The 21,035-nt window shown below is 42.6% G+C and overlaps 1 protein-coding gene across 2 annotated transcripts in view; it reads left to right on the top strand.

The window, feature by feature from the left end:
- Nucleotides 1–7,657: 7,657 nt before the first annotated feature.
- SLF2 (SMC5-SMC6 complex localization factor 2) overlaps nucleotides 7,658–21,035 on the top strand; it is a 29,407-nt gene continuing 16,029 nt past the window's right edge. The window contains exons 1-7 of one of the 2 annotated variants that reach the window (XM_030276296.4): nucleotides 7,658–7,915; nucleotides 12,964–13,007; nucleotides 13,479–13,648; nucleotides 14,854–14,911; nucleotides 15,571–16,712; nucleotides 19,792–19,874; nucleotides 20,847–20,957. In XM_030276296.4, coding sequence (XP_030132156.4) covers nucleotides 7,806–7,915; nucleotides 12,964–13,007; nucleotides 13,479–13,648; nucleotides 14,854–14,911; nucleotides 15,571–16,712; nucleotides 19,792–19,874; nucleotides 20,847–20,957 — 1,718 coding nt within the window. In that variant the 5' untranslated portion in view covers nucleotides 7,658–7,805. The remainder of the gene's footprint in view (nucleotides 7,916–12,963; nucleotides 13,008–13,478; nucleotides 13,649–14,853; nucleotides 14,912–15,570; nucleotides 16,713–19,791; nucleotides 19,875–20,846; nucleotides 20,958–21,035) is intronic. The other variant, XM_072931199.1, reaches the window with a different exon arrangement.

The following is a 21,035-nucleotide window of genomic DNA, read 5'->3' as shown; positions in this document are numbered from 1 at the left end:
CACAAGGCTGGGGTTTAGTGCTATTGCTGCTGGGGAAAAAGCAAATCCCATCCTTCTCTCTTAGCCGGTTTGTGCCTTCCACCTCACACCCTGTAATGCAGCAGGGCAGGGAACTGGTTCTGTTGAAATATATAAACTTTTTGTTGCCTTGGGGTTATTTGGAGTTTTCAGTTTACTCACCACAGGGCTGTAAAGATGCCTGGTGGTGTGGTGCTAAGCCCAGCATAGTGAAGAGGCTGGAAGAGTTCTAGGTGGGATGTTTTTGCAGCACAGCCCACTTTTAGGGACCAAACTGCCACCAAAGACTTTTGCTCAGGGATGCTTTTCCAGTCCCCAAGTTAAAAGCAAAAGGCCACTGTGTTTGACCAGTGCCAAGCACAGCCAGCCTTGTGTGCAGGGCTGCTTAAGAAACACAACCAGAACAGTTACAGATTATAATGAAGCAATCAAGCTTTTTGAGTGTATGAAAGTGAAAAATTATTTTCTTGCCTGTCAAGAGGATGGCTTTGCTTCCTTGCCTTTGAAAAGCCACAGCTGCTCACTCTGAGGGCAGAAATATAGAAAGAGCAAGCATGTACTGCAAATGTACACACTGATCCTCTTGGAGGGTTTGGCTGACAGGGAGAGGGAACATGGACAGACCATTTGAAATAAATGTTTCTTGCAGGAGCAACTCAGCTAAGGCAAAAGTGCGTTAACTTACAGAAACTCAGTTAATTGAAAGCCCAGATGAGCTGGAGCTATTGGTGGGAAAATGCAGGAAGATTTTGTTTCTACACACACATGCTCATTTCAGTCAAAACAATCTGGATTAGCAAAAAAATCTATATAATAAACCAGGAAAAATGACTTTGATGGAAGTGGGGAAGGTGTGCTTACAGTACCAGGAAGGAGAGCTGAGGAACTGGCAACCTTTAGCAGAGGGCAATGAGCTGTCTTGCACAGCTGTGACTGATAAGGAACACAGATGAAACTAATTGATTGGATTGATTATATTCTTCTTGTTACAAGTTAAATTCTTCCCTAAGAAAGAATTAAAGGAAATTCCTTTGGCACAGTTGAGGAAAGTGTAGGAATACCTGCCAAGTTATAACCTTTACATTTTTGTGGCCCATTTAATGAAACTGTAAGTGATTCATCTTTTGTGTGACTCAACTCTACCATGTCATAGTTTTAAAAGAAGAAATGCTTTCTAGGTGCATTTATGCTGCATCATGTTTTGCATTTTAAAAAATACTCAATTTTCTCTAGGCAATTACATGAAAACAGATTTTAAAGAGTTTTGGGGTTTTTAAATAAACAAGAGAAATAAATATTAATAATTACAAGTTAATTATAAACTGTGGCTGTTGCACAATATAAAAATAAAGGCATAGCTGAGCTCCAGACCATTTCTTTATCAGAGATGATATTCAGATAATCAGACTCAGCTAACCTGTTGCAAATACTGACCTTGTACCTACAAAGGAAGTTTCTAAGGATTAAAATGCCAGTGGGTGTTTTGGAAGGTCACTCATATTTCCCAATGCTTACTTTAAAATTGTGCTAGTTTGTTTTAGCTCAGGGTTTGACCTCTGGATCATCACAGGGTGTTTATGTAGATGCCAGAGTCAACAGTTCATCACTAAGTGAAAAGTAAGACACTGAGAAAAAGGCCTAAGGGTGTCCCAGGGTTGTTCTGCAGTGTCACTCTGGAAGGTTTGGTTGGAAACAGGAATGTTTTAGCAATGCTCAGAATGATGAAAACATGAAGTAAAGCATGGGGGGAACCATCTCTCCTTTTTAGCCAAGCTGCAGATACTGAATGTATGTACATCTAGTGATAATATTCAATAGTGGGAGAATAACTGACATAAAGAATGTTGCCTCAATTTTCTCTCTGACAGGTGTCACTGGAGATTTAAGTGTGCTTATGTTCTTCTACTATTTGATTTACCAATTTAACTTAGTTGTCACTAAGCTCTGCTAATTCAACATTTGCAAAAAGCAGCTTTATTTCTTCGAATACAGTGCTCCGTTTTGCTGCCTGATTACCCTGTGACTTGGTCACTACAGTGTATTTGCATATAATTGCCATGAAATGTGACTCTAACTGGCATAAGTACACCTGAAGCCACTTTGAAGCTACAAGCTCAGAAATCCCCAACAGGGTGGCCCTGTGGAGCAGAATTTGGCAGGGTGTATTTGTCTATTTGTGCATGTGGCATGTACGTTTAGGCGCCCGTCTTGACTTGTAGCCTGCAAAATTGACATGAGAGTCTTTTGCACCAGCTTGTGCACCTGAATTGCAGCAGTTCCTGGCCATCTCTCCTCTGCTCACTTGTACTTAAGGTGAGTCACTGAGGGCATGTTGCCAGAAGAGCAGGATTTATTGCCTAATTTTTTCCAGAAGCCTGTCCACTGTTCAAGGGCATTCACATGTTTCATCCAGAGTCCATACAGTGGCCTGAAACTGTTTGTGAGGTATGTTTGTTAAACTGTCATGAATTTGGATGGGATGGTGAGCACTAGAAAACAGAGTAAGGGTTAAAAGTTATCTTGAGGAATGGTCTCAGGAATGCACTGATGAATGGCACAGAGAATTACAGTGAGTTAACAAAATGCACTGCAAGACTGTCAGGTGGAGACTGACTGTTCAGCAACAGCTCTGCCAAAAAGGATCTGCAGGTCATGTCAAATCTGAACTGTCTGTGAGGGGAGAACCCCCTCTTCCTCCTGTGTGAACAGAAGTTTGTCCTTCTGGGAATGAGGATAGATATTTCTGCTGTAGTGGGGCTCCTGTGGGAGTATGATGAAAGGGTTTGCACTTTGTTCTTCTGGAAAGCTGCGAATTTCTCGAGGGAATTCAGATGAGAGCAATTAGTGGTGTGCTGTAGCAATACTTGATCTTTTTGAAGCGGAAATGGTTCTGGCCAACACCCTGTGCTGTCCAGTTTTGTACATTTCTAGCAGTGATGGGGCTGTAGACATCCAAGGGAGAGGCTACGACTCATCCCTGATACCTGATATGGGGCAGGATGGGGGAGTGCTGGACTGGGAGGATGTTCTAAAGCATACAAGGCTCTGGGAAGGTGAGATGTGTGCTACACTTGTTGACCTATGCCTGTAAAAAAATAATGTAACAAGATTCAGTGTGATTCTTAATGAAAAAGGAAGTTTAGTTTAAAGAGAACTTATTTTCCTCGCTCACGGTCACATGTTTTACTCATGTTTTTACATCCTTATGCTTGTGGATTCCAAGGGTCAAAACCCATGAGGACCGCTTGCATAACACTAAGGATCTGCTGCTGGCTTTCAAATCCTTGTTCCGTATTTTGGGTTCCTCTTGATGATGCTAGATCTAGTTTTTGAGCTGGTTTGAATCGATTTTTAGAATGTAATTTACTTAAGAGGTCCAAGTTATTGCAGCGAATTTGTCTCCCTAAGAATCTTTCTTCTTCCTCTATAGGTCTCAGACAGTTGGCAACAACTTTTCCTATTGACATCCAAACATCCAACTCTCTTCTGCTTTTACAAAGCCTGTTCCCCTCTCACCAAGCTGTGATTATGCCTTTTCCTCACTGAAGTAACAGCTGTGAGGCTCCCTGGCTTCTAGGTGAATTGGCTGGGCCTGCAGACCTATCTGGTTACTAAATAAAAAGCCCTTTAAAGAAGATTTGCTAGTGTGTGCCACTTTTGATATATAGCCTTCCATTTGTTCACTCACAGACATGGAACTTAGATTAAAAGTAGTAGAAAGTCAGTGTAAGGGGGTTTACTGAGTGATTGCATGTCTAGCTTTTGAAATATAACAGCGTTTCCTCATTTTGGCCAGACATCACATGTCCTGTCTGCTTACCTCTGATGGAGGTGGTGACTCTTATTCCCCTGTCCCAGCAGGCATTTCCCTGTTAATTCTTCTGAAAGCTGAGCAGTCCCTAGCTTCATCAGCACTCTGATTGTGAAAGAATGATAACATTTAAGGCTGATTCAGGAATCCCCTCAATCTTTGCAAAAGAAATATCTTTGAAAGAGCTTGGTCACAGCATAACATGTAAGTAGAAGAAGATGAGAGAGGTCTGGCAATTTGGTTAGCTAACTGAACCTACCAAGTAAAATTTTTGTTGCTTGTTAAGCAGACAGCAACATGGTCATGTTGTGGAGAAAAGGCCAGAGAAACAGTGATAAGCTGCTGCAGGAAAGTCCTTTTTATTGCCTGCTAGCAGTGGATTGTCCCTCATAGTTTCTTTCTGTTTTTTGACCTTTGTGTCAAGAATGATTAATCTTTACAGAAACAATCAGCGATTAACAGGAAGTTAAACCAGAGACAGCCGCCATGGAAAGGAGCATCAAGGACAGGAATTAGCTTTGGTGAATGTTAACATCATGGATGTCTGCTGAAGAAGCCACAGGTGAAGGCCATTTCCATTTTTAATTTGCTTAAGCTATAAACCAGACTTTTCCTCGTAGTCATGACAAAGGAATTTTGTGTGTGTGGTTACATGGCAATTGCCAATGAAACTTCAAGTATTGAGAGACCCGGAACTCACAACTTTTAAATACTTAAATAAATAAAAGGTAGGGAACAGAATAGATGGAATTTAACTGACCAAGACCAATTTGAAGTTTTCCATTCAAATGGTTGTGGGAATGGGCTTGTGTGTCAGGAGAATAGTTAGTGTTAGTTAAAGTGAGCAAACTATGTACTGATTAGTAAATGTTTATTAATGTAGTAGAATTATTATGTGCAGACAGATATTTTCTACACAGTGTCCCCTTGACATATCAGTGCAGTGCTGCCAGCTTTTTGTCCAGTCGAAAAAAGGAACTGGTGTGTTAGCTGAGTTCCGCATTGCAATTCCCTGGGTGAAGCAAGCTCTGAAAAACACAAATACTTCACAACCTTGAGATACAAACCCTCTCCACTGATTAAACTGTTATTGCAGTTGAAAGTGGTACCATAAATATTCTCCCTAGATGTTTACCTAAGCCAAGTTTAGTCTTGCTGCATGTGCTGCATGTCAAGGTATCAGTGTCTGCTTGGTAAAGGAGGTGTAAATTGGTTCTTGCAAGGCACGGCAGGGAGTATCTGATCTGATAACATCTGGGAATTAGTGGGAAAGGGAGAGACTCTCCAGAAAGATGGAAGGAAAGGAAACCAGGAATGCCAGGAAAGAAATGTCTGTGTCTGAACTCTGCTGTAATTTGTGGCTGTGCCTAAACCACACAGCAAATTAGTGATGAGGGGAACAAAGAGCAGCTGAGGCAACCCCAGCCAGGAAGCTGAGTGTGGAAGTGCCTGGAAAAGTGCATCACCCTGATGAGTTTACACAGGCTTGGCTCAGACATGTTCATATAAGGTGCTGCCATGCTTCTGGCTGTGTGCTCAGGTGTATGATTCAGTCAGAGGAAACCAGCCTAAATTGAAAGAAAACATTAGTCTGGTTTCAAAAGAAGTGTTCTTCTACTTAAAACCCCCCAACCTGCATAGTGGTCAGCAGTCCCCTTTACATGTGCAGCACAAAGAATAATGGCTGCCTGTATCAGAGCCCTTCCACATGAGACTGGGCTTTATCCCTTCCAGCAGTTCCACAGCATTTTCAGTATCTGTGTTCTCCCAGGAAAAACAGTGAAAATCTTTAAACATTTCCTTTCTGAGCATTGACCCTGAAGCCAGTGGCACATCAGTGTGTATCTGAGAAAACCACTGTGATCGGCTTTTCCTTCTTTCCTGGGTAACAATGAGTGATGGCATGTGTGTGACTATTGATAGAATAACCAAATTTACTGTCTGGATAATGATCTGCTATTAGTGAATTGACTATAACAACTTAATAAAAGGTATGCTAATAAATATTGGTTGATCTTTTTCCACACAGACTAGGTCCTGTATTGGGGAAAAAGCAATTTACAACACTTAATCTCAAGGGGGGAGCTTATGACAATTACCAGCTTTGCTCTTAATTGTCACTCCCTGTGGTTCCTTAGCAAAATCTTCCTTTTGCAGCCTCACTGCTTGTGTTTGTGTCCTTCCCCTCCATCCAGAAAGTTCCACAAGGGCATCAAGTGATACGCTGGGCACTGGGGCCTCCTCCCCTCCAGTCCCCGCATTGGTGCCCGTTCCTGCCCATTTTCCCTGCCACCACTCCCATCTAGCTCTCCATTGGTCTGTGAGAACACCACACCTCTGTTCCTCCCGTTTAAATATTGCTGCACAGCCCAGTTCTAATCTCTTGTTGGGTGTTCTCCACTTGGCTAAGAGGCTCGGTAGAACTTTCCAGTAAACCTGGACTGTGAACTCCAGCGAGAGTCAGCTCCTTCATTCTGTCTTCATCGCCAGGTCTCTGGTACTCCAGGGCCAAACCCAAAGTTGCCCTCCTAACCCCCCTGGGGCACAGGAAGATGGCCCCTGCTGTCTGCAGTGCCAGGGAGTGTCCTGTCCTGCTTTGCAGCCTTTCCCTAGGCCAGCCTAAGGTAGTGGGTGAGAAGAGACGTGGGGTGGGTCACTCCTTTTCATTGGAGTCAGCTGCCTCCTGGTGAAAAACATCAGGAGAACAGTGGCTTTGGTCATCTCCACTCTTAGGCAAAGTGCTAAACAAGAACCCCAATACATACCTATAAGGGATATCTCCTATCTGTGCAGTGCCTGCTTCGAACTGCTAAAGCAACTTTTTGATATTGCTAGTTTTTACAGACTAAATATGTGAATTTACACAGAATATTACAGACAGCAGTACTGGCATTCTCTAAGCAGGCAGGTCTGGTTCTTCAGGTTGCTTAGTCCAAGATTTTGTCCAAAATGTTTGCCAGGTGGTGGTGCAGGACACGGGATTCCACTTGAGATGCCTTTTCTGGGGGAAGTCCAGGCACAGAGAGAATCTTGCATAGCAGGCACAGGGTTTAGTGGCGATTTGGAAAAAGTTACTCCCATTGCAATTTTTTAGCCTCCCCACCTTGTCTCGCGACCCTGGAGATGGATGCGCAGCCTGGATCTCCTTCCAGAGGCGGTGCAAGCGCACAGCTCGGTGCCGGCCCGTGGCGCTTTGCTCGCAGGACACTTCTGCCGTGGACGGGACCCGCGGGCTGTGGCCGTCGCTGTCCCCGCCCGGGGACGGGACCCGCGGGCTGTGGCTGTCCCCGCCCGTGGACGGGACCCGCGGGCTGTGGCTGTCCCCGCCCGTGGAAGGGACCCGCGGGCTGTGGCCGTGGCTGTCCCCGCCCGTGGACGGGACCCGCGGGCTGTGGCTGTCCCCGCCCGTGGAAGGGACCCGCGGGCTGTGGCCGTGGCTGTCCCCGCCCGTGGACGGGACCCGCGGGCCGTGGCTGTCCCCGCCCGGGGACGGGACCCGCGGGCCGTGGCTGTCCCCGCCCGGGGACGGGACCCGCGGGCTGTGGCTGTCGCTGTCCCCGCCCGCCACACCGGGCGCGGCGGGGGCGGGGCCTGCCCGAGCGCACCAATCAGAGAGCGGCAGCGCGGGCGGGGGAGCGGCACGCGACCGAGGCGCCAAACAACCCTTCCTCCCTCGGACGCGGAACGCCGCTCCCGCCCTGCGCTCCCCAACAGCCAATCACTGACAAGATCACGCTGCCCGCTCCGCCCCCGGCGGGAAGGAACCAATGGGAGACGCAGCTGCTGCATCCGCTCAGCCAATCGGCGCCCGGAGCCATTGGAAAAAAGGAAGAGCGGAGCCCGTTAGCTCCCGCCCGTGCCCCGAGGCCGCGCTGGGCGTTCCGGCCGTGCTGAGCGTTCGAGCCGCGCTCCGGGCGATGCTGCCGGGAGCGGCCCCTCCCTTCCGCCGCTCGGGCCCCGCTGCGCCGCCCGTGCCATGACCCGACCGCTCGGCGAGGGGCTGCCGTCTCCGGGCCCTCCCTTCGCCATGTCCCGCCGCCATGTTACGCCGGCGGCCGCGGGCAGCGAGGCGGCCCAGGACTGCAGGTACGGGCGGGGCGCGGGAGAGCAGCGGTCGCGGCCGTCTCCGGGCCCCGAGCCCGCCTAGCGGGACGGCCCCGCTGCTGGCGGGCGCCGCGCTGCCCTCGGCGGGTGGCAGGGCTCGGCTCGGCGTGCGTTACCGGGAGCATCGCCGGGAGGTTCCATCCTCCTCATGGAACCGGCACCTGGTGCCGCTGGGCGTTGGCCGGGGGTCTGGCAGCGTCCCGAGTCTGAAGGAGTGTCCGGCTAAGTTTGGCCGGCATTTCCAGCACACCCTTCAGAGCCCTGGGGTCGTCCCGTGTGGCGTTTCCCAGCCCGCCCGTAGAGCCGGGCGGCTGCAGCGGTTCGGCTCTAACGGAGAGCTGCGGGTGTCGGTTCAGCCTCCGAACCCGCTCCGGCCGGGACCTGCGCCTAACGGGGCTGGGGACTGCCCAGGGAGAACACTGCTGTCGGCCACGCTGGTTTTACACCTGACAAACTTGTCTGCCAACTAGAAATTCAAATTTTGACAAAGATTTGAGGCTTCTCAGAGGCTGCTGTTTTTTGCAGAATAAGACAAGTCATAATTTTCTTAGTCTATTAGTTGCACCTTACTTTGTTCAGATCCTCGGTTTTAATGGCACTGTCATTTAAATGAAGGGGACAGGGTGAAAGGTCACTTTTTCAGTCTTACTTTTTGCCCAAGAAACTGAAACGAACCGGCAGTTTCGGTTTTGTTGCAGGTGTCTAAAAGGCTGATGTTTTCTATGTGAGTTTCTGCTTTGGCTGGTTTTGTTATGATTTTTCTTCTTCTTTTTACAGAGCTTTTCAAGATGCTCTATGTCATCAAATGTAGTAGCTTATTCCTATGTTATGGAATTTGCTATCTCAGAGCTATTCCTAGTGTTTCCAATACAGCTTTTTAAAAGCATAGTTTTTATCCAGCCAGGGATAACCACGAATGTGGCTGTAAACAATAATTGCTTTTACCAAATGCTCAGGGGGTTGTTTTTTTAAGACAAGTGAAAGTATTTCCTCCTTCTTTCTTCCCTGCAGGCTTAATTTTGGGGCGTAGTTAGTGTCCTTAGTTTTGGAAGGCCTGGAAGGTCTATTAGGTTCATCTCCTCGCTGTGCAGCTTTTTTATTTGGTCGGGTGAGATAATGTATTTATGAGCATTATGATTTCTTTTGGATTTTTAGTGGTCTACTTGGTGTCTCAGTTGAGCTGAGATTTCACAAAATATGGTGTGATAATTTTTATTTGAGATAAAAGGTCTTGCTGAATGTAAAATATATTGCTGAAAAGTGTTAACCAGAGCTGTATAGTGGTTCAGAAAGATACATTAAACAACTGTGATTTTCATGTTAGCAAAAGAGTGAAGCACAGTAACCTACTGAAGGGTGAAGATTCTCCTGGGAATGGTTTGTGAACAGCTATGGCCCCATTCACATAGAAAATCACATTTCTCCTTCTACTTTCACATGTATGTGAAAAGCAAGTTGGATGGCCCAGTTCTGTTTAATGTTCTTCCTTGTACTGTATTGAATTCTTTATTTTTTTATTTTCCCCACCCTTTGCTTTTGTCTGAAGTTTCTGGTACACTTCCTTGTCTGAGACACAATACAGAACCTTGGCTGGACAGTTCCTAGCCCTTGCACTCCAAAAAGCAGAGTTACAAATGCAAAGGAGAGAATATTGGTGGATAAGCCTTTCTAAACAAGCCCATCTCTTCATTAAAATTAAACTTGAGGAAGAAGGGAAGTGCCTTCATTCCCTGTTGTTTTGTAGAGGGCTTTGTATTATTATGGAATAAACAGAAATTTTGAAGCTGGATTTATAATAAAAGACAGGAAAAAGAACAGTATGGCAAGGACATAAGCAGTCATTTGGAATCAGTGGCTGTGGAAATGAGGACAGAGATGACAGAAGGCCTTGGTTTTGGTTTTGTTACGAGCTGTCCATGAAGGTCAGAGTAACTGAGGTTCTTGTTAATGGGTCCCTTGGGGCAGATCAGAGAGAAAGAACACTGATATGCACACATAGGGTTTCTTTTGGGATAATTTGGTTGCGATGGAAATGAGGTATGTAGCCATTTTGGTTAATATCTCTAGTAATTTGACAATATAAAAGTATAAAAATACCACTTAAGGAAATATATAAGGAAAAGAAAGAAAAAGCAAGGATAGGAGCAGATTACAGAGATATCACCAGCATGGATCCAGTGATGAGACTTGATTGTAGCAATTCTGATGTCTGCTGGTCAAAGTGATGCTTGCAGTCAGGGATGTGGGAAGCCCCCAAAATACAGAGTTCAGTGGGTTAATGGATGTTCTGGTGGGAATGCCCAGGTGCCTCCCTTGGAGAGGGTGGATTTAACACTGTCTGTTGAAAAGCCCCAGGAATTAGTCTGGAGGCACTTCGGGGGTCTTTGATGGTTTATGACCCCATCTTAGACTGGTGTTTTGGTGTATCTCACATCATGTTTTCTCACATTATGCCTTGTCAGAAAGGATAAATACTTTCAGTCTAAGTGTGAATATCCCAGTACCTCCCCCTGGGTGGGGGGTGTTGTTTTACACCTGAGCCAGTTGTGTAAGGGAGAACTGGCATGATGAAAAGCATTTTCCTACCTCCGCGGTGGCTGTGCCTTACTGGCCTTGTCCCTTATCTGGCTCAAGCCCCAGCTTGTTTTGTTGTGGTCATCCTCCTGTGGTGGGTGTACACCCTCTCCTTGCACCTTCTCCTCGTCTTAGGCAGATCAGAGGTTTCAACACCACACAGAGAAACCCCCTCCTTCTCCCCTTCCACTGGGGGTGCAGACCTGGCCTGCAGCAATATTGCTTGTTTGAGTCAATGACCTTTAACATTTCTGTCCCTCAAGATTTAGGTGCAGAGAGGAATTTGGGTGGTGGCTGAAGATGAGATGTGGCCTTCCAGCAGTGCTTCATGTACAGATGGGGCTTTGATGGGGAAGAAAGAAGTACAGTCGCTTAGTTAGGAAAATAGGAAGGGTTTGGAAGGATACAGTGTGGCACCTGACGATTTCACAGCTCGAGAGCAGTGTAAGCAAGCACCAGGTGTGTCCTGAGGAATGCGAGGTGGAGAGGGCTTTGCTGGGAGCAGGTGAGGCCAGTGTGGAGTACAAGGAGGTCTAGGGCAGAAAAACAAATGGGTCAGCAGCAATAACAGTGAATAAACCTACATTTAAGTCTTTGGTTCTTTTGCTGAACTGAAATGTGGGGATCCTGTGTGCTGAAGTTTTTCTTTTATTTGAAAGTAGCTGAGAGATATAAGTAGCAATAGTTAGGCCATGACCTGAACTTTACTTGAACTACAAAGTTCTCTTGAGTAAGTCAGAGATGGATTGTAGCAAAACCTGGGGCTAACAACCTCAACATTAACAGTTGTTAGACTAGACAATGTTAATGGCTTAAATATTACTTTAAAATTAATAGCTGGCATGGATAGCCCATAAATAGTGGTATGTGAACAGTAACAACCATATTTACAACATGGACCACAGAACCAACTGAAATTCCCCCTGAAACAGCATAAGAGGGTGTGAATATGACCACAGAGCACCACTAGGTAGCAAAAGTGAACCAGTGAAGACTGACAAGACCCCAGGCCCTAAAATCACTATTGGTCTGGACTGCTGGGTAGTTCACATTGCCCAGGGATTTCTGTTTGTGGTCCCTTTTTTGAGGCACCAGCTTAACCTATCACCAGGTAATTGATTTGTGCCAGTAAACCTGTCTAATGGAGTTGAGAGCCTGGTGTCAAAAATTTAACACTGTTGCTGTAGCACGTGAGAACACACATATTTTGTCCTGTGTCAGGCTGAACTGGGACAAGCTGCAGTCAGTCTCTGACAAGTAGTTTCTCTGCTTTCTTTGTTAAGCCAAACCCAGTTTTGTGCACTCACAGATACTGTTTACAGGTTACTTTTCACTGAGTTACAGTATATTCATGTATCAGTGCTTGCCAGTATCCTGATTTAAAAAGTATCAGTGCATTATAAACAGCTTTTTGTATTTCTGTAGGTGCTAACAATGCAAAATCTGTGTCAGAAAATGCATAAGTGAGGTTACAAGCTTAAAGAATGATTCAAAATTAGATCCAAAATAATTTAATTTTGTACAAGTGAGCAGTGGGTTCTTCTGGCCTAAACGTCAAAAATGCTTACTGAGTCTTTGGGGACGCAGTCATCTATGGCTACTTTAATATGTTGGCTCAGTTTCTGGAGTAAGTAGGTTTTGCCTTGGTTGTCGCTGTTGCTCAGGCAATAAGAATGTAACTTTGCCTTGGAAGGTACAGAAAGAGGACAAAACTTGGAACCAGCCTCTGCTGTTCTTACATCAGCATGAACAATTTTTCTCACATCAATACTTTGCTTGAACTTTGCGACACTTACAAAGCTGGCACTCAGTATAGCCTTAAAGTCATTAGCGAGCTGTGTGGAGGAAGATACCAAGTTCACAGATTCTGATGTAATTTGTTGTTCAGCCAGTCTACCCATTTTTAGAAGCAATAATCTTCAGTGGAGAATGTCCTGGTGTTCTTATGTCCCACTTGTTTTTGCCAGAGAAAAAATATCTGATTTAAAGCTAATAATTACCTTGTATGTGGCTGTGGGCTGCTGTCTCTGTTGGAAGCTGGGTGAGATGCTACCTTGAGTCAGCAGCTCAGAGTGATGGTGGACATGGGGAGGTTGCTAAAGGACATAATGTCATCACATAATGTGCTGGTGAGGTCTCACCTAGAATACTGGGTGCAGGTGAGGTCAGTCCCATTCAGGAAAGTTATGTTTAAGGTGGAAGGGTGATTAAGGTTAACTGGGATTACAAAGAAAACAGTTTGAGTGAGGAAACTGCCAGGTTTAACTTCATTAGCCAAGCAGAGTGAATGCTAGAAGGTGAAAATGATGATGATGGTTTTTTCCTGACTTATCAGAAATAAGAGCTGCTGGCATTAAAGAAAATCTTAGAAGTAATTTACAGTATTTTAATTATATAACATTCACTGAATGGACAATTAGTTATTGTTTCTTTATAAAGTTATGTTTTCTCTTCAGAAACCAGTTGATTACAGAGTTCTTCAAGCCAGTTTTAAGTCAAGGTAAATATGTTTTTTTTCTAAGTGGAAGAGACTTATATAATTTTTAATTATGTAAGCGTGCAGAATGATAGTCCAATCTCATTCCATAGTGGAGCAGCAACATAATGAGTATAGCTTACCAAATATGTCAAAATGAGCACATTTAATTTTTTTACTAGTAATGTAACTGAAAATATCAATTTCCTGTTTAAATTAATTTCTTTAAATATTGGTGTAATTATTATTTCAAGCTCTGTCTCGTGCTTAAGCCACGAGTTGTTTATAACAACTGAAGCTGCATCATAGATCATGTGATTCTTTGCATGGCGGTAGCAGAACTGGATGGTTAAGTTAATTAATTTTGGATTACATGTGAGAGAGAGAAAAAAAATATCAAGTAATACACTATCATAAGGTTTGTTGTTTTGCTTTTGTTTTTTTGGTTTTTTTCCCAATATAGGTTTTGTGGATAATTGATCTTTTCTCTCCTAGACCATGTCCATAAAGATAGAACAGTGCTGTCCTCACCAGACAAAGGAAATGTAAAAGATGAAGGAAGGAGACTGTCAGTCTTATGCACTGAAGGTTTTGAAAGGAATTCATCTTCTCCAAAGAAGGTCAGAAGTAAAAGATGCCAGACCAAGCACCCAATAAGTCCTATGGTAGGTGTCTTTTGGAAAAAAATTGAGGAAGAGGACAGTGCAAACATGTCAGAGAATGGCAGAGTGTGCAGGGTCCTGGGTTCGTTGGATCCAAAAGTTGTGATTCAGCAACTCCTCGTTACTGCAGGGTCTCAGATACATTCCTTGACCAAAAAGGAAAAGACTGCTCAGCCAGAGCAGGGAAGAAATGAGAAATGTCTGGGTGTAAGGAGAGCACCGTTGTCTTATGGAAATAGTTGGGAAGAGAAGAATGACTGTATGGATCTCACCGACTCCAGCTCAGACTCTGACAAATGGATTTCACCTCCAGAAGCTGATATTTGAAAAGCCTGGGCTGGAAAAATGGCACTGTGAGCACCACATCTCTGTGCTCAAGCCAGATTTCCCCACTCTCCTGCTCTCCTACTGATTCTGCATTTGGGTTGTCAATGGAAGCTCTCTGCAGAGAAAGGGAATGGGGGAAGCAGAAATTGAAACAATCTAAGCCACATCCTCTTAAAGCCATTATAAGGAACAAATGTTTTGTATCAGGCATTTTAAAAAGAGTTATTAAAGGTGGAAATCACTGACCCATTGTGCATATTAATTTAAAAAGTTTTAGATTTTTAAAATTTTATAAGGTAGGATCAGATTCTTGGTGCTGCCTTTTTCAAATGTAGCAGAAGTTTATGTTCTTTTGCTATTCCTTTATAAGTTTTAGGTCATGCTTGGGTAAGCTTGTTCTTAATCATTTTACAATCAGTGAAAAATCTTGTTTTAAAGGAAGGAGAGATACTCTGAGCTAGATGCAAACATGGAAATTCAATGGAATTTGTTACTTGAAATTGTATTTTATAGAAAAAGATGCCTTTATCTTAAATGCCTTATCTTGTGTTTTCTTACAATGTGGCTTAGGGAGCAGACTGGCAAATTTCTGCTATTTAGAAGTTGCAGTTAAGAGCAATTCAGATTTATGCATTTAAGGCACAGTATTTAGGTAGAGATGGGTGTGGTCCTATTACAAATATAGTATTTAATTACAGATCACTTTTAATCTGAAGGAAAAAAATATATAATATGGGTTTTGGAGACATCTTTGCAGCTGTGTTTAAAATTTGTCTTGAAATGGGGTCCATTAACATATTTCTGGGGGTGTGTTGAACTAAGTCTGTGCTAGGTTCAACATTGGTTTTTACTTTTTTTTCTCCTTCTGTCTTTATTTTTAGGGAAATGGATGCTCTATAAGAAAAATAATGCCTTTTGGTTCAAGGGAGATTGCCTCAGGTATGAGCATTGCTATTAAAATAGAATTAATTAATCAAATTCATCACTTTGTATCTCTTTTTAATGGATTTTTTTCCTTGAAATTATATTTTCTATTTTCTTTCATTAAAAAAATAATTGCTACTGTGTAGTCAATATTTCTAATATATGGCAAGTTTGAAGACTTTTAAAACACATTGACTGTAACTTAATTAGAATTTGTGATATTTTATTTTCTTAAAACCTTGATCCCAGATTTTTTTTTATGGCTTCTCTTGCGCTTTGGGTAATCCACATTTTCTGTGGTGGCTAGTAAATTGTGCCTTTCAGCTTAATCCAGAAAGAATATTCTTGTTAAACCAGCCACTAAAGTTGAGCTGGTATTGTTTTTCCTTTTTGACCTTTTAACCACATAATTTTGTTCTATGGGTGGTAGAATGGAATCTAAAAAGCATGAGGTAGGTCAGTAGGAAGATAAACTTTAAAAAGTAAAAAAAAAGGGGTCTATGGCTGTGGAAATTCATCAGACTCTTTTCTGCTGTAGTTCTTGACTTAAAAACAGAAGTTAGTTTTTAAAATGGAAAGCTGTTACATGCTTGGTTTTTAAGACAATTATTGTTACTATTTTGAGTTTTTTAAACATGATAATAGTGTTTTTTTTTTTCTCCAACACTTCATAGATGACCCATCTCAACCAAGGCTAACACAGGTTTTAGACCATGAGGCATCTTCTCCACATGCATTTAGAACATCATCTGAGATGGCCTCTGGTGCACCAAAGAGCCCAGGTGTTCCTTCACACTTCCTTAAGGTGTCCTTTGGGCTATCCAAACCAAGAGACTCTCCTGGGAAAAGAAAACACGCTGCCATGAGTGTGGATGTAGATAGTTCAGATGAATCTGAAGTAAACGATCCTGCTTTTAGTAGATCACCAAAATGCAAAAATTGGAGGTGTAGCTTTGTAAAAAATGTCTTTTTAAAGTCTCCTCACGATGATGTTCTGCAACTCAAGGATCCTGCTGTCCTGTCTAGACACGATTTGACTCTATCAGAGGAATTCCTCAACGCGAGCAATGAAAAGGAGAAAAATAATTACTCCACTGTAGGTTTTTCATCTCCATATTCTGCACACAGTCCTGCTAAAAATAACCACATTTCTGTTGTGGATACCAAAGAGAATCAATTGCAGCTGGCTAACTCATGCTTTTCCTTGGAAAAGTCCCTTCATTTTTCTCAGGAAAAAAGTACTGTGTTGCCTTCTCCCCACCACTTAACACAAACAAAAAGCATGAAATCTCCTCTCCAGGTTGCTGGCTTATCTCAGGTATTGGATGTTAGGAAAGAGCAAGATAAAAGACCAGAAAGACATGAACGGAATAATGGATACAGTATTCAACCCAGCAACAGTTTTTCAAATACAGTCCACGAGATTTCTGATATTACTCCCGATTCCTGTAGAATGGAAATCTCTGGGAAACTTGGACTGTCCCCAGAGACTGGAAAAAGTGTACCCCCTTCATTGCCTTTGAAAGAGTCTTTCATGGACAGCAACCACAAGTCTTCACAACCCTCAGAAGAACTGGAAGTTAAAAGGAACTTTACACACAAGGCCAAGATGAGCAGAAAATGGCAAAGCAGCTCTGAGAGTGAAGATGACCTTTTGGAATCCATTTTAGAGGATGAAGAAGAAGAAGAAGAAGAAGAAGTATTAATGCCACTGCAAAAGATGCTTAGTTCAAATCTCAAACCACAGGCAGGAACCCTGGAAGACTCCTTTGACAATGTTTCTCAGGACACTGTAACTCCATTTCTGAATCTTCATGTAAGTTGACTAAAAACCAGAAAAGCACATTCTTTCAAGTATTCTTTTACAGATGTTATTTACAAGAAAAATAATAGAGATTTTAGCACAGTGCAAAGCTCAGTGGGTGCTAAGTTATTACCCCATATTTCAAATTTTAGGAGGACAAAATTTTATATAGTAGGTATATACCATGAAAACACAGACAGAGGCCCAGATGAATGGAGACATTTCATGCTCAAAAATCAAATTGCCTCCAACCTCACCTGTTCCATCTGGCACATGCAGACAGCAACTTGTTCAGGTGTGCCACAGAACTAACTTCTGCTATTTAGCTCAGTTTTATAAGCAAATGACAAGCTGCCCCAGCAGCTTAGATGTCCAGTAGTCTTCTAGTACCTATCCAGTCAGGATGTGTGTGACTGATTGGTAATAGTTACTTTACATTAATTTTAGTCAAAAATATACCAACACTCAGCCACCTCTTGCTGATTCTCATTACACCCTTATAGCTATAGCAGAGTATAATGAGATAGCATATAATCAGCTTTATGTTGTGTTTTTATATGATTTTTTTCCCTTATTCATAATGCATGATAATTCAGAAATATTTTCCTGTAAAACTGCTTACTTGGCTTGGTCCTGTGCTGCAGTTACAGTATAGTTGGAGCAGGGATTTGCTTGTTACTGTGCTTGTCCTGGCAATGGCTGAAAGATGGTTTGTGCAGCCAGGTTGATTTAGCTCTATGCCTTCTGGTTGTTTCTAGGAGTTCTGTTTTTGCATTTTCCCCCCAAAGTTAGGAGGCTGTGTTTAGAAAATATGTGCAGTCCAATGCTTTTGTTTTCCTAGTCGGGTAAGATTTTTGAGCTGAAGCTAACTGGAGGAAATTGATGTAGACGTCTGGAGATCTGTGTGCTAGACTCCAGTCATATATCCTTGACACAGTCTGTGATTGTCAGAGGTCTGAGTATGAGTAAGTGTGGTGTTTTCTTTGAGGTTGTATTTCATGGAAATCGGAAGTGTTTTAGGATTTCAAAAAGTTGAATGAATTCTGATCAGAAGGAATAGATGATGTCTTTGAATCCCTGTGTACAGGATATTATGATGATGAATTGGTCTTTGTTTTTAAAAATTAGCTCAATAAGAGCTTGTCAAATAGGTAGTGATTTTGAAGTTTTATTGTAAAATGATGTTGTAATAGGGAAGGTCTTCCAGTAGGTCTTAGTGTGACATTCCTGACAGTTGGTACAGGTTGGAAATGGCTGTATTTAAACAAAGAGATTTTGTACTGAGCCTGGCTGGGTTTGAGTTAATTTTCTTTATAACAACTGTATGGTGCTGTGTGTTTCAGACAAAACCAGTGTTGATAACAGATCAATCTTCTACCTATTGTGGAGCGCTACTTGCACAGCATCAAGGCTTTGTCTTCTTCCCATGCTGCCCCATAGAGCAAACAAAAAGCTGTGAGGGAACAGAGACTGGAAAATAGACCCTGGATGACCAAAGGGATATATTCCATGCCACACGATGTCATGCTCAGCAATCAAAAAACCAAGGGAGGGGATTTGGTCTGGCATGTAGCCATTACTCAGAGTGCCCATTGTAGGCATCCTTCTGCTTGTCAGAGGTGCTGAGTGACTGCCTCTGAATAGCTTTCCTTGTCTTGTTTATGCCTTTTCCCTTACCAAACTGTTGTTATCTTAACCCATGAATTCTCTTGTCTTTGCTTTTCTTGCTTTTCTTTTCACTGCCCTGCACTGCTGGCTGGGGAAATGACCAAGCGGTGTGGTGCTTAGCTGCTGGCTGGGGTCAGCCCATCACTAATTTCTAGAGTGGAAAACAAACAGCAGAATACCTGTATAAATTCTCTCTTCTGCCTTCCCCTCTCCTCATGCTTTTCCATCTCTGATAGGGTTTATTTGTTGACTGAGTTACCATCTCCATGGGCAGATGTTGAGCAGCCATAATTATTATAATCTCTTCTTATGATTCTGTAATCAAGAGTGTTACAGATCAGATTTGTGTTGTTTCATATTTATTTCACAACCTCAGCCAACATGACTACCTGATTAATGGTTAAGCCTGATAAATGCATGCAGCAAATGCTTGTGGAACATGTGTGTGATCACAACATTTGGCTGGCCTGTTCCTGAAATAATTAATGGCCAAGTAAGACAAAACAGTTAAGAACTGTCCCAACATTTCCATGACCATGGTTTTAGTGTATACCCACATTCTTCTTTCGTAAGAAAGGGTGTGTGTGTACATTGGAATAGAGTTTTGATTGCCTGTTTGTTCAACAGTTACTTGGCAGATATTAACCAAATATAAAATAAGCTAAGTCTTGCAGATTTCCCACACAAAGATATGCTGCTTGTTACATTTAAGAGTTGACTGAATAGCAGGGTGTTGTTAGAAGAGCTGTGCTTGTCCAAAGAATGGAGTTGTGGCCATAAAAGTTTTCAAATTTGTTGTCTGCTACAAGCTGAATAAAAGACTGGCTACTGAAAAACAAGCCACTAGCAAAATTTGTTAAAACTTTTTGTGATTTGTTCTGTTTATTAGCTCCTTAATTTGGTTTTGTACTGGGATTTTGATTGGAAGTTTTGTTTTGTTTGATTTATTTAGAGGTCATTTAGCAAACACTGGAATTTTGCCCTCTAGGGACTCTGAAAGTAAAAGAGCTGAGTAATTTTTGGAGGTTCTTGTCTCATGCACAAGAATGGGGAGTCCCAGGGTCTCAGTGGATGATAATAGTGGAGTTGTGAGGTAAAAGGCTTCTGATGGTAATGCTCTTTGTGAAGGCTAGCTGAAGGTCAGCCCCAGACATGCAGAGACTTGCTTCACTGCTCAGATCCACTGTGAAGCAGTTATTTCTAAATTAGTCATTGAGAAAGATTTGACCATTATGTAAAATTGTTAAGGGACTGAGAAACCTAAATTGATAATCATCCTGTTTCTCAGGGTCTCCTTTAGGTTTATATCTGCATGTAAAATATCATTAGAATTGGAAGAAGTTTCTATTTTGATTATTGTCTAATAATTAATTGATTGATGGCTTATAGTATTTTTAAAAATGTCTTACTGTTTCATTTACAGCTTTCTAAAACTCCTATTACAAGCAAGGTGTCATATGTGAACAGCTTAGATCATCTCTTGAAGGAGAAAGAAGAATCTAGAAGGTTTGTTTCTTAAAGTTGGTTTGAAAAATGCGGGATGGTGTTGCAGAAGCTTGGATTTGCCTTGTCTCCCCAGAACTGATGGAGTTTGATTAGCAGCAAGCTAAGCTTTGCCTGCTGATGGCACCAACATACAACTAAGCTGACAGGACCTACAAGTGTTGCTTAAATGGTAAAAGCTGAATGACAGGCTCCTTCCAAGCAACTAGGAATGATTTGTGATACATCTGTTTACCCCTGAAGAGCCAGGCTAAATTTACTGATGTCTTCGTTTTAGGTCACTGAGCCAGCTAGCAGCTGCTGGTCAAGCATGAAATAGAAATATTTATGTAGACTGACTGTACTGTTTTATTCAAAGGCATTTGTAGCTTGGTATTGGTTGCCAAATTTTGCAGGCTATTGGTGTCTCAGTAGTTACACAGGTCAGTGAACAGAACTAATGAGTATTCTTACAAGAGATCTTTTGGGTAGGAAGTGAAATGTGGTTTATGTGTTAATGGCAAGTGGTGGTGATGAGTATGTGTATTTAACTGCTTATGTGATTAACTGTTTTGATTTAAGAATTTGACCCTGGTAACTCTGGGCTGACTGCCCATGGAGTAGAAGGTACTTCTGTAACTAATAGTGTTTAACAAATAAAATGCTTGTTTGGTGCTTAGAAAAAAGTAAACATTCAGCCACAAGATTGAAAGTTTTGTGCAATTACAAAAACTTTATCAGAAGTTGATTGAGTATTTGTGTCTGACAAACCAGTGCTGATTGTGCTGTTGGAAATTAATTAGGTTTTGGGAAACACTCACTTTGTGTCTTGGAATAGCAAGATGGTTGGTTTTTACACAGATGCAATGTCTCACATGGTTTTGCCTTGTGTAAATGGCTCCTGTCTCCAGGGTTCACATTCAGAGCTTGGATTTTGTTGATTTTGTTGTAAATATTAAATGGTGATGATATGCTCTGCTGCTGCTGTTATTTCAGGTTAGAGGAAATAGCAAAACAGTTACAGGAAGACATAGAAAGAGAGGACAATGCTTCAGATGGAGAAAGAGAGGACAATGCCAATGGAGATGATCTCTTGGAAGAGCACAGGTCCTTGCAACTCCAAAACCAATCAAATCTTGATCTCTGCTTTTCTAACCCTTTTTTCCCTAACCTCTCTCTGTTTCC

The sequence above is a fragment of the Taeniopygia guttata genome, chromosome 6 (assembly GCF_048771995.1).
Source record: "Taeniopygia guttata chromosome 6, bTaeGut7.mat, whole genome shotgun sequence".
NCBI classification, from domain to species: Eukaryota; Metazoa; Chordata; class Aves; order Passeriformes; family Estrildidae; genus Taeniopygia; species Taeniopygia guttata.
Note: the sequence above shows the minus strand (reverse complement) of the source record. Positions and strands in the feature narration are given on the sequence as shown.